Source organism: Buteo buteo, chromosome Z (assembly GCF_964188355.1).
Source record: "Buteo buteo chromosome Z, bButBut1.hap1.1, whole genome shotgun sequence".
Lineage (NCBI taxonomy): Eukaryota > Metazoa > Chordata > Aves > Accipitriformes > Accipitridae > Buteo > Buteo buteo.
Genome location: NC_134204.1, coordinates 9888514 through 9903713, shown reverse-complemented (window position 1 = coordinate 9903713; position 15200 = coordinate 9888514). Strand labels below are relative to the sequence as shown.

General features: G+C 45.6%; 1 protein-coding gene across 2 annotated transcripts in view; it reads right to left on the bottom strand.

The window, feature by feature from the left end:
- UBE2R2 (ubiquitin conjugating enzyme E2 R2) overlaps positions 1–14512 on the bottom strand; it is a 57804-nt gene extending 43292 nt beyond the window's left edge. The window contains exon 1 of one of the 2 annotated variants that reach the window (XM_075019912.1): positions 14207–14512. In XM_075019912.1, coding sequence (XP_074876013.1) covers positions 14207–14383 — 177 coding nt within the window. In that variant the 5' untranslated portion in view covers positions 14384–14512. The remainder of the gene's footprint in view (positions 1–14206) is intronic. The other variant, XM_075019911.1, reaches the window with a different exon arrangement.
- Positions 14513–15200: the final 688 nt, after the last annotated feature.

Genomic DNA, 15200 nt, shown 5'->3' with positions numbered 1-15200 from the left:
AGCTGCAAGCCAGTTCACACTTCCACATTTGACATCAAATCCCACATGCCTGTTTCACTATGCTGAGAGGCTTTATTTTGAACCTAATCTTCAAAGCGCCGGAGAGAAGACCTGGGGTGGCTGTAGAAGTGCACAAGGAGCTGGAGCAATTAAGATGGTAAAAAAGAAATCCCAGAGGTGGGAGGTAAAAAAGCTGGGTAGCTCTGAAATCAGTGCAGATCCCTCTGACATTTCAAATGATGAGGCAGCCAATGCATAGCTTTGCCTCCTCCAACGAGAAGTTTACCCAGATTCTCCCTGATACACTCTTTCTGAGAATTATTTGTGAAGCCTGCATAGCATACATCTCCCCCAGCAAGCCTACATACCCAGGCCTTGACTTGATGGCTTTCTCTTCAACACTAGGAATGTCCCCCTCCTCCCCCAGGTTAAGTTACACAACCCCAGCTTTATTTTTTGCTCATAGAAAATTGCTGCAGCTGCCTCACAGACAAAGTCTGTGCAGAGGAGTGCTACTTGTCAGTACATCAGGATCTGTGCTGGGGCACTTCAAGAAATTGCTCAGGTTTTTATTTTTAAAAACCAGGAATAAGCAGAAGTTCTTATTCCAAAAATCTCTTTGCTTTTGCACTTAAGCAGCCTGAAAGCTACTCACTTGACAATTTCTTCAGCTATTCTAAATTTAAATACTGTACTTGTAAACATACAAGTTGAATTTGTTTTGAAAGAAAGCTTTCCCATGTGCTATTTATAAAGCAAAATGCTTCCTACCTACAGATTTAGTCAACTATGCTATTATAAGATATACCCATTTTACATAAAAATGTTAGTTTTATCCAGGATAATGAATACAAGCCCATTACTGATAAAAGATTTCTAGTCCCTATCCTATTCTCTAAATTATACTGCCTCTTACCATTGTCATGGAACATTCTGGCCCTACCTTACATTCAAAGCTGTACAAAGCCCCTGTACTTCTACATGACTCTTCCAATACTAGCCCTATGTCCTTCAGATAAGCGCCTCTTACATTCACCAACAGATCTAGAACAATGCATTGCATTGGCTTTCTCATCCTGTTTGTGTAGCATCCGCAGACTATTCTCGACAAGTGCCACGCTTCACCCACACAAAGGCCCTAACAGATGATGAATTCTGGATTGTGCATCCGTTTCACCGAGTCTAACATCAGATCATAGCAATTCACATTCAGAGTAAATGTGACACAGCAATATTTAATAGCTTTACCAAACAAAGCTCAACTAAATATGTACCAAAAAAAGCTTGTTGGCTGCTAGCTAGCATAAGACAATATTTGGTTGGCCATAAAAGCATCTAGCAACAGACACAAACCTTTCTTGGAAGAAGCTGATCTCCCATAACCCTCTCATTTCAACTTGACATCATCTAGTTACTAACCTGCAAATTAAGATCCAAATTCAATGCACCAACCAAGTATTAATAGTAGGCTTTAGGCTCAGACTAATTTTTGTCATCCTCAGTTTTTCTGCATTCATACAGTTGCACCAGTTACGTATCACATAAAAGTAACATAACAAAACTGAAGTCTCTTCTGAGAATAGGGAATCTCTCACCCAGTGCCGCCATCATGTTCATCTGCCATAAAACATCTCCTTCACAGTAATTTTTTTTTAATAGAAAGAGATTTAGAATAGAGTTTAGATGACAACAATACAAACCCCACTATTACACAGAGTTTATTCCAGGAAACATACTGTATCTAGTCTTTTTCCTAGAGTACAGAAATCACTGCTCTATACTGAAGATAAGGGATGAAAAACCCCGAACTTGAATTCCCAGCTATGAACTAATGCATGCTGAACAAAACAGCTAAGAGATCCCAAATAAACTGGTGCATGAAAGAGAAAGATACAACAGAACTGATGCAGATGTCAACACCTGAAGAGTTTCTTTCTGTACACTAACCTCCAAGTAGAGCTTTGCTAGATTTGCTTAAGTGTAACTCACAGGCTCTCCCTAGCATCACTAGCAAGCTTACTTTTGTTTTAATAGTGGAAACTAGCCATCTTAGAAGTATTGGTTAGAAGTAGGTAGGTCAAAAATACTTCACTGTTCTCTTGGAAATAGGTGAAAGTCATCCACATGCTCAAAGATGATACCTGCAGAGGGAAACATGAAACAGAACAAGACTGAGACACTAGGAGCAATAATCAGGTCACACATGGTGACCTTATGTCAGCCCTCAGGCATGCCCCAAAGTACAGTCAGTCCAGTATAGGAGAAGAGATGAAGGAATAGAGAGACACCCAAAGTGGGCTTGGATTCCCAGAGACTCCAAGACAGATGCAGAGGCCTGGTAGCATCATGATGACACATCTTATGTGGCCAAGCATACTAGAACCTTTCTCTATGCCTCTGCCATTGCACAGAACTGACACCACAGCATGTGGCATTAGCTAATTGGACAGCAGGCAAGATCTCAAGTATGGTGCACGTGCTGAAGACATGCCCATGTGACATTTCATTGCATCCTCTTGAGGCCTGGGAACAGGGAATGCCATGCTTTGGGATGGTTACTGCCTACCCTTACCCCAACCTGACCTGATCTACCACTTAGCAACACACCTACAACTCCCAGCAGGAAGCTTCCTGGCTAAGCTAGGCAGCACATACCTACAGCAGCCAGCCTACCTGTGGTCTCCAAGGACGCTACCATTAAGCAGCATGGCTTTTCACAGCTTTTGTTGACTGCCAGCATGTTACTTAATTGTACCTTGCAGGCAAAATATGGTTCCTGGTTGAAGAACCCAAGCACAAGCACATCACTCACACCAGAGACATGAACCAAAGTGAACAACTAAATACTTAGTAGGTATGGGATAAGCCTGCAAACTGGATGAAAGTTAACAATGATTTGTCCAAGTTGAACCTTAAGTGGGCTGCTTTGAATCAGTGAAATCAGAGTATCACCTCTAACAGCACTAGAAGCCAGACTTATTCCGCAACATCCAGAAGAAAGCAGCCAAGACCAGCAGCTGCCTTCTTACCCCATCCTTAGGAGCAGCCAATACAACTATGATCTCTTTCCAGCTGCAGAATAGCCATGGATGATACCAGTTCAAGACCATGAACTTGGCTATTCTTGCCATTTAAATTAGATCTCCAGAGTGACATGCCACAATGACCCTGCCGAGGCTGGTCTTTAACTTCTGATGAGTCTGCCCATAAACGTCCAAGGGTCAAACCAAACTTGAGTATTAACAATTTTTTGAAAATAATCCAGCTGATTCCAAAATGTAAAAGCCCAAATGTTCACAGCTTCAGTGAAGTCTACCCCACCTATCCAGCCTCCCCCAGTAGTGCCACTATAACTGCATTTCAGGCCAAAGGCAGCCAAGCTTCTTCTATACAAATTAAAGTCTGCTACCAGCAGGATTTAGAAAAAAAAAACCACAGTTAAATTTCACAGAAAGCATATTAGTCAAATTTTGAAGCACATAAGCTTTCAGGTTTCTGGCAGACATTGAGAAATGGAAATCATTCCATATGTTGGTCTCAAAACTTTCATTTTTATATGCTCCAGTGGATATCATACAGCAATATAAAATGCCTACTTTCATTTAGAAGTTCTTTCAAAAAAAGAAGCGACAACAGGTCCTCCATAGAGATTTGTTTAAACATGACTTTGGTTGTCCCAAGAAACAGCCACTTGACACTTAGACAATTATACAAGAGAATGTTACCATCATCCACTGAATCTGAACACTAAGTTTTCAACAAGAGTTGAACCTCAATGCCTTTTTTTACTTAGCATTTTGAATAACATGGCAACAACAACAGAAAATGAGGTTAGGCAGAAATACCACTGAAGTGGCAATGTAATTAAGAACAGACAAGGCCTTTTCTTTCTACCTTAACTGAAAAGTACCATGTACCTTCACCTGAAACATTTGGGTACAGGCATTTTGTTACCACAGAAATGACAAATTAAAAGGGATTTAGATAATAGCTACAAGGCACTTAAAAGGTACAGAAGAGACATTAGGCTCTCAAGTTATACTGCTTAATGCACCACTGAAAGGCACTCAGCTACTAAGTGTGGGTACGGTTACTATTCTGGAAGAGAAGTAATCAGGAGCACTGAGATGAAATTCAGTTTTCTTCAATACATTATAAGGAGCCCATTCTTCAATACATTATAAGAAGCCCATTCTTCAATACATTATAAGAAGCCCATTCTTTTAATAAAGGTGAGTGCTTTTAGAGATAGTTATTCTAGCCAAGATAAGCAAACACTTGCACACCAGTGTAGTTTTACATCCATGAATCAGAGGCTTATACAAGCAGACTTTAGGCAAGAACGAATGTGTCTTCACAGAATCCATTGTAAGTCAAAGCTACTCCATCATATGGCTTTCGTTTCGCTAAGGCCAAAAAGGGTGCTGCAAAAGATAATATTATTTGAACCTTTGTGTAGGTCTAAGAGCAGAAGATTTCTAGCTGCAGAGATGCCTAAGGTTTAATTTAAAAACAAGAATTTCTGCACAATGGACAAGTGTCTATCGCACAAGAGTTGACCCAAGTGGCACAACTGGCTAAACACTGGTCCTTACACTGTTCCAATACTCCGGCAAAGGATTTTACATCTTAACCCCTCCAAATATTTTGCTACAGTCAATATTAAAACACATGTTTTAAATACTTTAACTAGGATACATACCTTAACTTGGGGAAGAGTCACATAGCTATTGCAAGCATGTGCCTACTGCTATCAACTTAAATTTTCATCTCCCAAGCAAAAGTCCTTTACCTGAATTTCTAAATTACTTATAATTTTAAGACAACAAAACAGACCAATGGAAGAACATCATGTCATGCTTTTAGTACTAAAACCTTAAGCAGTAAGACACATCCTGCCTGCAAGGCAGCCTTCTCTTTGTTAATCACAAATACTATGATATCTGAAAATGTCACCCACTTAAGACAGCCCCTTTACATTCCCCTTGTCTTCCAAGTGATAGCCTCAATTAAAACAAACAGACATCCAGGAAGTCTTAAGGACACGTGTCTTCAAGTCAAGCAAGATTCCAAAATATCCTACATGTACCCCAATTCAGTAGCTTTATCATTTTTCTCCTACTTGTAGGCCACTTTGGGCAAATATTTATGCATTTTTAAACATTTCAGAAAATTTGGAGATAGGCGATCAATCAATTTGGCTCATCTTGGCTAATAGTGCTTCAGGCAAGGGTACACAATGCCAGTTATTACTGTTAAACCGGCCTGGTGAGATGAGACATTCTCAGTAAGTGGCTACGGCAAAAGCTAAGTAAGATTAACTGCAATTCCTCTAGCTCATAATGCTGGATAAAACACTAAGGTTTTAAAAATGAAGTAGCACTCTGGAAATAGCAAGCTAATTTTGTGCACGTGCATACGTGTATGCATGCATCTGATCATGTGCAGCCGAAATTATAAAAGGACCTACTATGCTGTGAGTCACATAATCTCTAGTCCAGCCACACTGCAGTCCATCTGTAACTCTGCTACATTTCCAACTTTAACTCAGTTACATTTAAATTCAACATAAAATCTCCACCATTTAGTCTACACTATTCACTACTATGAACACCTGATGATGGCCATAAACTACAGAGCCAAACTGCATGTCAAAGATGACAGTTAAGGTTCTGCAAGCTTTTTTTTCTGGCATTTCCTACCCTCTAGATGCAAAATGAGCATCAAGCACATCATGGTTTAACCCCAGCTGGCAACAAAGCACTACACAGCCACTCATTCACTTCCCTCCCACCCAGTGGGATGGGGGACAGAAGTGAAAAAAAGTAAAACTTGCGGGTTGAGATAAAGACAGTTTAATAGGACAGAAAGGAATAAAATAGTAATAATGATAATGCTAATAATAATAGAATTGGAATATATAAAACAAGTGATGCAAAATGCAATTACTTACCACTCATCAATGGATGCCCAGTCAGTTCCTGAGCAGCAATCTGCGCCCCCCTCAGCCAACTGCCCCCAGTTTATGTACTGGACATGACATCACATGGTATGGAATACCTCTTTGGCCAGTTTGGGTCAGCTGCCCTGGCTGTGTCCCCTCCCAGCTTCTTGTGCCCCTCCAGCCTTCTTGCTGGCTGGGCATGAGAACCTGGAAAATCCTTGACTTGGGATAAGCACTACTTAGCAACAAGTGAAAATATCAGTGTGTTATCAACATTATTCTCATACTAAACCCAAAACAAAACACTATACCAGCTGCTAAAAAGACAATTAACTCTTTCCCAGCCGAAACCAGGACAACGCAGTAGACCTAAAGTGCTATTAAAGAGAAGATATCCAGTGTGAATACATCACTATGTAAAATGGCAGGCAGCATAAGCATGGTTTTCAAAACTGTGAGGTAAAAACATGTTTGAGCTTTTGAGAAGTTACAGATGTGGTTCCACACTCAAGACAGTGGTGTAACATTACTGCAATACTGGAGATCTTAAGGATTTACACAAAATTTAAAAAGAACGCCCTACTAACACTATAGAGTCAAAAGTTTGCACTAATTCCTATAATATGAACCAGACCTAAAGCTACCTACAAGCTTTTAGTTACTCTCTCTTGAACAGACAGGCACCAAATTTCAAGAGGCAAAGTTCTCTGCATCGTTATCGAATTAAAAAACCTCATGTTGTATTCTACCCTATCCAAGGGTCATTCTGTGCAACTCATGGAAGCACAGCCAAACAATGGAAAACTTATGCAAACCAACAGTGCTCAATCTTTCCAAATGGAAAGCTTTCCATTTTTATTCTAACAACAGAGGTGGGCTGTGCTACAGCTCTCCTCCTGCCATACAACAGAACCTAACTGCATATCATCTTGCATTTTCAGGCAGTATCAGAACTGGAAATCATTATCTGTGCTTCTGAGTGTAGACAATAACCCTAGCTGGATCAGAGGAGCCTTAGGGAAAGGACTAGGAGCTGGCTACTATCATTACCTTGCCCTTTTCTCCTGAGGATAGACTGCTGTCCTAAACAGGCTACAAGCTGGGTGAGCTGTCAGGAGGATTCTCTGGGGCCCACAGAAGTAGCCATCCAAAAAACTACATGCAACAGCAGAGTGAGGGTCAATCAGGTATTCCCCAGGCCTGACAGAGATCATAACTGTGCTTATGATCAGTGAGCCAACATCAGAAGAAGTTTCTTGCCTCCCTGCCTGCAGACAGCTTAGTGGCTCTTTCACTTTGGAGATAGCCAGCTCTGAATGCAAGCTCTTCAGACCCAGACCACGCAACTCCAGGCTCTATTCACCCGCAGTTCCAAATCCCTTTGCTGCATTACACCTCTGCTTATTAGCATCAGCGATACCTAAAAGCAACAAAAATACAAGATTAAGTACATTGAGAAAGAAGCTCTGTAGCACCTTGCAACGCAGAGGCCTGCAGAAGGCAGCTTTTGTGCTGAGAGTACCACACATTTTTTCCTTGGCACCAAGGAATATTTTTGTGGAGTTAAATGTTCTAACAGTTACATAATTCTAAGTGCTTAAAAACTTCTATTTACTTAATTTTAAGCTTTCTGGGAAGTAGCCTACAATACTAAACATTTAAACATGGTGCTCATTCTTGCCATCACTCATCCATAAGTAAGTTCCATATCGATTTCCTGCTCTAAACAAAATTATTCCCACATTATTGTAAATTCTTTTGAAATCAAATCACCTGAAAGAAGCTGATCCAACAATTCAGAACTTTAAACAGCACACAGTTAATTAGTTAAAAAAGCAAGGAAAACAATGCCTTGACAAGTATTTAGCCCCCAAATTACAAGAGAGAACTAATCACAACACTTGGGCTTTTTTCCCCCTCCAACTTACATGTCAAGACTTGCTCCTTCAAGTACCAAAAATACCTTATGAAATAAATTGCCTTGAGAACTATCAAATAGCAACTGTAACAATGCAGTTAATTCTTCTTGTTTCCTTTCATGTTAGGTGTATTGGTTTTCATCTACCCAGCTTAAAACACCTCTGAAGGAGCTTTTAATATTGACTCTTGCTCTACATTAAACATGCTTCTTGACACAGCATACTTGGAGTGGTGAGTTGACCATGGCTGAATGCCAGGTGCCAGCCAAAGCCGTTCTATCACTCCCCCTCCTCAGCTGGACAGGGGAGAGAAAATATAACAAAGGGCTCATGGGTACAGATAAAGACAGGAGAGATCACGCACCAATTACTGTCACAGGCAAAACAGACTCAACTTGGGGAAAATTAACTCAATTTATTACCAAGCAACCAGAGTAGGGTAATGAGAAATAAAACCAAAATCTCAGAACACCTTCCCTCCACCCCTCCCTTCTTCCTGGGCACAACTTCACTCCCGGATTCTCTACCTATGCCCCGCCAGTGGCGCAGGGGGATGGGGAATGGGGTTTACAGTCAGTTCATCACACATTATTTCTGCCGCTTCATCCTCCTCAGGGGCAGGACTCATCACACTCTTCCCCTGATCCAGCGTGGGGTCCCTCCCACAGGAGACAGTCCTCCACGAACTTCTCCAACGTGGGTTGTTCCCATGGGCTGCAGTTCTTCATGAACTGCTCCAGCATGGGTCCCTTCCATGGTGTGCAGTCCTTCAGGAGCACACTGCTCCAGCGTGGGTCCCCCACGGGGTCACAAGTCCTGCCAGAAAACCTGCTCCGTGGGCTCCTCTCTCCACAGATCCACAGGTCCTGCCAGGAACCTGCTCCAGCATGGGCTTCCCACAGGGTCACAGCCTCCTTTGGGCACCCACCTGCTCTGGCGTGGGGTCCTCCACGGGCTGCAGGTGGAGATCTGCTCCACTGTGGACCTCCCTGGGCTGCAGGGGGACAGCCTGCCTCACCAGGGTCTTCACCACGGGCTGCAGGGGAATCTCTCCTCCGGCGCCTGGAGCATCTCCTCCCCCTCCTTCTGCACTGACCTTGGGGTCTGCAGGGTTGTTTCTCTTGCATGTTCTCACTCCTCTCTCCGGCTGCCGTTTCTGTCTGTCCCAGCAACTTTTTGTCCTTCTTAAATATGTTATCGCAGAGGCGCTACCACTATCGCTGATGGCCTTGGCCGGCAGCGAGTCCGTCTTGGAGCCGGCTGGCATTGGCTCTGTCGGGCACAGGGGAAGCTTCCAGCAGCTTCTCACAGAAGCCACCCCTGTAACACCCAACCACCCCACCCACCCCCCCAAACCTTGCCACACAAAGCCAATACACTTGGTCAAACCATCCTTCTGGGCAGCATTATGTGTTTAATAATGAAGTTTCTGTTTGTATAATTTCTCACTTGCACCTTCCTTGAAAGGTTGGCTCCCAGCACAACAATACCATTCAACTATAAAACCAAGAATAATTTCCTTTTTTAAAAACAATCAAAAGCTGTGATGCGAAGGTGCACTTGCACCAAACACACTGAGCTTTGAGTAAGCCACCAGTAAACGCTTTCTAATAGTTCTGCAAGTATCCTGAAAACATTGCTTAATCAAAGCACTGGGCAGAGGTTTATCAACCTGCAGGCTCTGAAGGCCCAAGCATCAAAGAAAGACACTGGATTTCAAGGCAGACACAGACACAACGGTCACCTGAGATGGTGGAAGTTTCACCATACACAACCCTCAGCCATTGAAGTCTACCCCAGCTAGCACTTATCATCACCAGATTACAGCTTAATAACTTTTGTTGTGGTGGTCCCCATTTAAGTATCAGCTGCCAAAATTAAAGGTGAAGACATTCTCCTGTCATGTAGCAAAGAACCTGCTCAGCCAAACAGAAGATGCCTATGGCATCAAGCTGGCACTGATGAACTGCTCACACATAGTTCTGCAGATTACAGCAGAGTCTGGTTCTCTATTACTCAGGCACTGCTTGTGAAACCAGAAAAAACACATTCCCATCATTTCCAGACCAATTTAGAACTACCACATAGCCCAGTGGAGTCTGATCTACAGACCTGCCTTATCACACCATGTCCTTCCCAGCTGACCTAAGAAAGAAGCAACTGGCACTATCTGTGACCTGGACATGAAGCATTTCATTCTGAGAAAAATCTTTCCTCTGTCACTTAAAAAAAGCACAAATAACTGAATCAGCTGTGAGCAAATCAACATCTTGGACACACAAGGCCTACCCACCTTTCACCCTTAAACAAACTCTGAATGAGTCCGGGACCAAAAATCAAGCTCACCAATGTCCTGCTTTCAGCTGTGAGAGAGTTAATTGTCTTTTTAGTAGCTGGTATAGTGTTTTGTTTTGGGTTTAGTATGAGAATAACGTTGATAACACACTGACATTTCACTTGTTGCTAAGTAGTGCTTATCCCAAGTCAAGGATTTTCCAGGTTCTCATGCTCAGCCAGCAAGAAGGCTGGAGGGGCACAAGAAGTTGGGAGGGGACACAGCCAGGGCAGCTCACCCAAACTGGCAGAAGGAATATTCCATGCCATGTGATGTCATGTCCAGTACATAAACTGGGGGCAGTTGGCCTAGCGGGATCGCTGCTTAGGAACTGACTGGGCATCCATTGATGAGTGGTGAGCAATTGCATTGTGCATCACTGGTTTTATATATTCCAATTCTTTTATTAATTTTATTATTATCATTATTATATTATACCTCTGTTCTATTAAACTGGTCTTATCTCAACCCACGAATTTTACTACTTTTCCTGATTCTCTCCCACATCCCACTGGGTGGAGGTGGAAGTGAGTGAGCAGCTGTGTGGTGCTTAATGCCAGCCAGGGTTAAACAATGACAACCTATTCCAGGCAAATACCTGTAGTCCAACACAACTGATTCTGCCACAAACTTTAGTCAAACTGGCAATTTCTTGCTGACAGCAGCTGAAAGACAGACGTTTGCTCTTACCACTGGACCTCTTTAGAGGACTTAACATCACTGACCCTGAGCTACTTTTGTCTTGACAACAAGGAATGAGAGATAACCAGTGCACGGAATAGCTCAACTCCTTCCTTAGGGGTGGTAATCTGGAACTTAAGCAAAGGGCTGCCCAAAACATTGCACAGCTATTCAGTACAACCAGGAGTAAAGTCACTAGGTAAGGCAAAGGTTGATATAACCTCCACTGCAGATGTGCACCTTCAGCTCATCGCATAGCGGGGGGCTTGCAGTTCAGGAGTGCTCCTACCCCTTGCTGATACAAGCTGCTCTTCACACAGTGGTTGCTTCTGAAGGCTGCTGCCCTTTCCATCTAGCTGGGAGGTCCTAAACTGTGAAGTACTGCAGCAGATTTGAGCATGCTGTACTAGTTGATAAAACATGCTTAGATGCTGTGCTTGAATTTTTAAGAAGTCCCTGACTTTACTGCAGCCAGCACTAAGGTATTGATAACATACCATTTAAACAAACAGCCAGGGGTTCTTGTTTTCTGCTTCAATTTACCAAATGCTAGAGTTACAGGATTAACAACTGAAACCACAATTTGTTGAAATGTTGAACCAGCTTTTAACAGCAGTAGCTCCTGTCGAGGAGGTGCAAAGAGAGCACTTTCCTCATTTCAGTTTATTCAGCTAGTTCAACAACCCAGAGAGAAAGGTCATATTTCTCCAAGAATAAACAAGGTGCCAAAAGCTGATACTACCAGCTCCAAGAGCTCCATGAGCACAAATCAAGCATTTGTATTCTCAGTCAACCATCACTAACAAAGTCTTTATTAAGGTCACATTAAACACAGGTTTTCCTCAAAATATTTATACTCGAGCTTAACTAGGAGCCTTCGTACTTTCCCTCCAGTCCCTACCCTCAAACCACACCTCAACTGGAAGAAAATTCCCAAACTCTCATCGTCACAAAGTTTAAAGAAAGTTATATCCTGTAATTGCATATTCCTAATCCTGCTTACCTCATCTTAGGAAACTAAAAATACAAAAGAAGATGAAGCTAGATATTTCATCAAGCCAAGAAATCTGAAAAATAAACCAGATGCTGATCTCAACTAGCGCTCACCTTATATATACTATGAATATAACATAGAAGTGACCCCACCAAATAAAGTTTAGGGTATTAATCTTACCTCTAAACAATTCAGTAAGCCAAGTCTAACACATCTAAAGGTTTATTACCTGAAGGCCTAATACAAAGAAAGACAAGAACATCACTTCCCAGGACAAGAAGACTCCTTCTCCCTAGGGAGAGAATGAGGGTCTAAGACCACTTTTTCAGTGGCTCAGAACTTAGGATGCACAACCAAAGATCAGATGCTACCAAAACAAAAAACCACCTGGCCCAGCTCCTCATGGAGGAAAGACAAGACAGAAACAACACATAACAGACTCCAGCCATGCTGCTTGAAGGGAATCCCTCTGCTGTAGAGGGAATAAAGGCATCATGAGACCTTAGGCTCCCACTCTCAAAGTAAGTACCACAGGATCAGTCAGAATAGTTTAGAAGAAAGGCATGACAGTTCAAGGATGTCAAGTACCAAAAAAGATAGCACATTCATAATATTGAGGCAAGGCAACTGGCAACCTTGCCTAAATCTACACTTGTTAACACGCATCCCCAGATTATTTTGCAGGCTGCTCCAGCTTCTTTCCAGGAACCATCACAAACATACAGTCCAGACAGCTCCCAGACCAAACAGAAATATTTTGATCCATTGTGATTTCTTTGAAAAAAATGGATGAGCAATGTAAGTGCAGGAAGAGGTCGCCAGACCATTTGGATGTAAAAATGACCCAGTTACCAACCAAAGACTAGAGTGACTTCCTGAATAAGTAATAATGGAGGTGAGTCTAAGAATATACCTATCACACCTACATGAGTAAGCCAGCCAACTCATTACAAAAGACAAGTCTTGTGCCAAAGCCTTCCCTTCCTTCAAAACAATGAGGTCAAGCTGAACGTGACTCAAATCTATTATTCCCCAAGCTACAAGTTATTTTGGTTTTGTGGAACAAAGCTCTTAAACCTTGACCCGGAGAGGCCAAGAGGCACTGAAGATGCATGTTAGCCAAGCAAAGAGATCATCCAAAAATTTCTTCAGTTTGACAGAAGCCAACGGGCATGGAATGGGAGATGCAGGAGCCACTACTAAAACAGTTAACTCTGGGAGAAGCAAGCTGAAGGGGACAATATTTTGACAGAGCCCAAGTGGACATCAAGTGCAAAGGGGTGTGCCCAATGCAGTACCTTCTGCAGGCACCAAGTTTTTTTTTTTTTAATTGCTGCTTTTAAGAAAAACATGCAATTCCTCCTCCTCCTCTTCCAGTTGTTTTAAGAATTTAAGTCAGCTCCCTTCAGTTCCTTTCTGGGATGGCAGTGCCAGATTTCTTGCTTACTGTATTTACAAGAGGGGAAATAACACCCACAAAAGTTTTTTTGGATTAACAGGAAGCTTGAGAGAGGAATTGAAAGCATTTATCTACCTTCACCAATTATGTGTTGCCGTAGCCCTTTGAAGGCTGCCCTCTAAAAGTTTGGAGAGGAAGAAAAGGAAAACGGAGGGGGAATCATCGTGAACACCAGTCCTGAAGCCCACGAGGTTTTGAGGAAAACAAAATTACCTTTTTTTTGTTTGGTTGTTTTTTTTAACCCTGAATTCATCAACCTACACAGGATCCTCCCGTGCTGCCAAGCGAAGCGATCGAGGGATGGCTGGGAAGCCCCTTCCTTTGAAACAAACACAGGCAGCCCAGAGCCGAGCGGACAACGTGGGGCGGAAGGGAGGAATTCGCACCCTTGCCATGAGGTGCCTGCCTTTCTTTGGGGGGAAAGCAGGGAAATAACAGGACGGAGGCGGCCGTGGCGCGGCCCCCCGCTCCCCCAGAGCTCGCCCCGAGGGAGAGGGGAGGGCAGCTCCAGCGGGCCCCAGCCAGACCGCCCCTACAGACCCTCCCCGTCCCCCCGCCACCGCCGCCGGAGGGGACGGGCAGCCGGCGGGGCACTACCGAGGGGCAGCCGGGCCTCCCTGCCCACCCGCCCCGCCGCAGGCCCCCGACCCCCCTCCCGCGGGAGGGAAGCGGAGGGGCCGACGGCAGCCGCGGGCCCGCCGCCCCCCCACCCCTTCCCCCTTTCCCCCGGGGCCCCCTCCGAGCCCGACAAAGAGGCCCGGCAGGCGGCGAGGGAGGCGCGCAGGCCCCAGCGGCGGTTCCCCGGGACCACCGCGGCGGCGGGAGGCCCGTTCCGCCGGCGGTGGTGGTGGTGGTGGGGGGGGTAAGGCCGTACCTTGAAGTAGCCGCCCTCGTAGAGGGTGTTGGGGGGCCCGAAGATCGCCACCTCCCAGTTGTAGAGGTCGGACTCGTCGACCAGGGTGATGCGGAAGCCCTCCACCGGCTCCTCCTGCAGCGACTTCAGCTCCAGCATCAGCGCCTTCTGCGAGCTGCTCATCTGCTGCTGGGCCATGGCGCGGCGCGGCCCCCGCCGCCGCCCCGCGCTCCCGCTGCCGCCGCCCCGCTCCGCTCCTGCCGCCGCCGCCGCCGCCGCTGCTGCTGCTGCTCCGCGGGCCCCCGCCCCTCCCCGCGCTGACGGCCGCCGCCGCCGCCGCCACTTCCTTTTGTGACGGCGCCCGCTCGCCGCTGACCTCAGCGCGCCGCGCCGCGCCCCGCCCCGCCGCGCGGCGGGCCACGCCCCTACCGGCGCCCTTAAAGGGGCAGCGCTGCCTCCGTCTCCCCGCTGCTCGGCGGAGAGCGGGCGGCGGTCCCGCGGTAGCTCCTGAGGGCCAGGCCCGTGTCTGCTTGTCCGGCGAAGGCCCGGCCCGGCCCCACGGTGGGCTGGGGCGGAGGTCGTGGGGGTGTGGGGGGAAGCCACGTGCTGGGCTGGCAGCGGGACGGAGGGGGCGGCGGTCCGCGGGTGGGGACGGCGGGGCACGGCCGGCCCACGCTGCGGCGCCGAGGGTGGCGAAAGCGCCGCTTTTTGTACAAAGGATGGGTTTTGAGGGGCGACCCCGCGTGGCCCAGGGTCCCCCCAAAATCCTGCAGCAACCCCCCCAAGCAGCAGCAGGAGAGGAACGGGCGGTTAGACAGCCCCCCAACCCACCCCGCGTGTTATTTTCACGTTGTTCCGCGGACATGCGAGATGCTCCCAGCAGAAAACGGGGTTTCGATCCTATCTGCCGGCCCGGTTCAGGGAGGAACACGTTTGCGGAGGTGGCGAGGTGCGCCCACCTGTGAAGGGGAGCGAGCGCCTATTCCTTAGCAAGTCTTTAATGAATAACATAAAC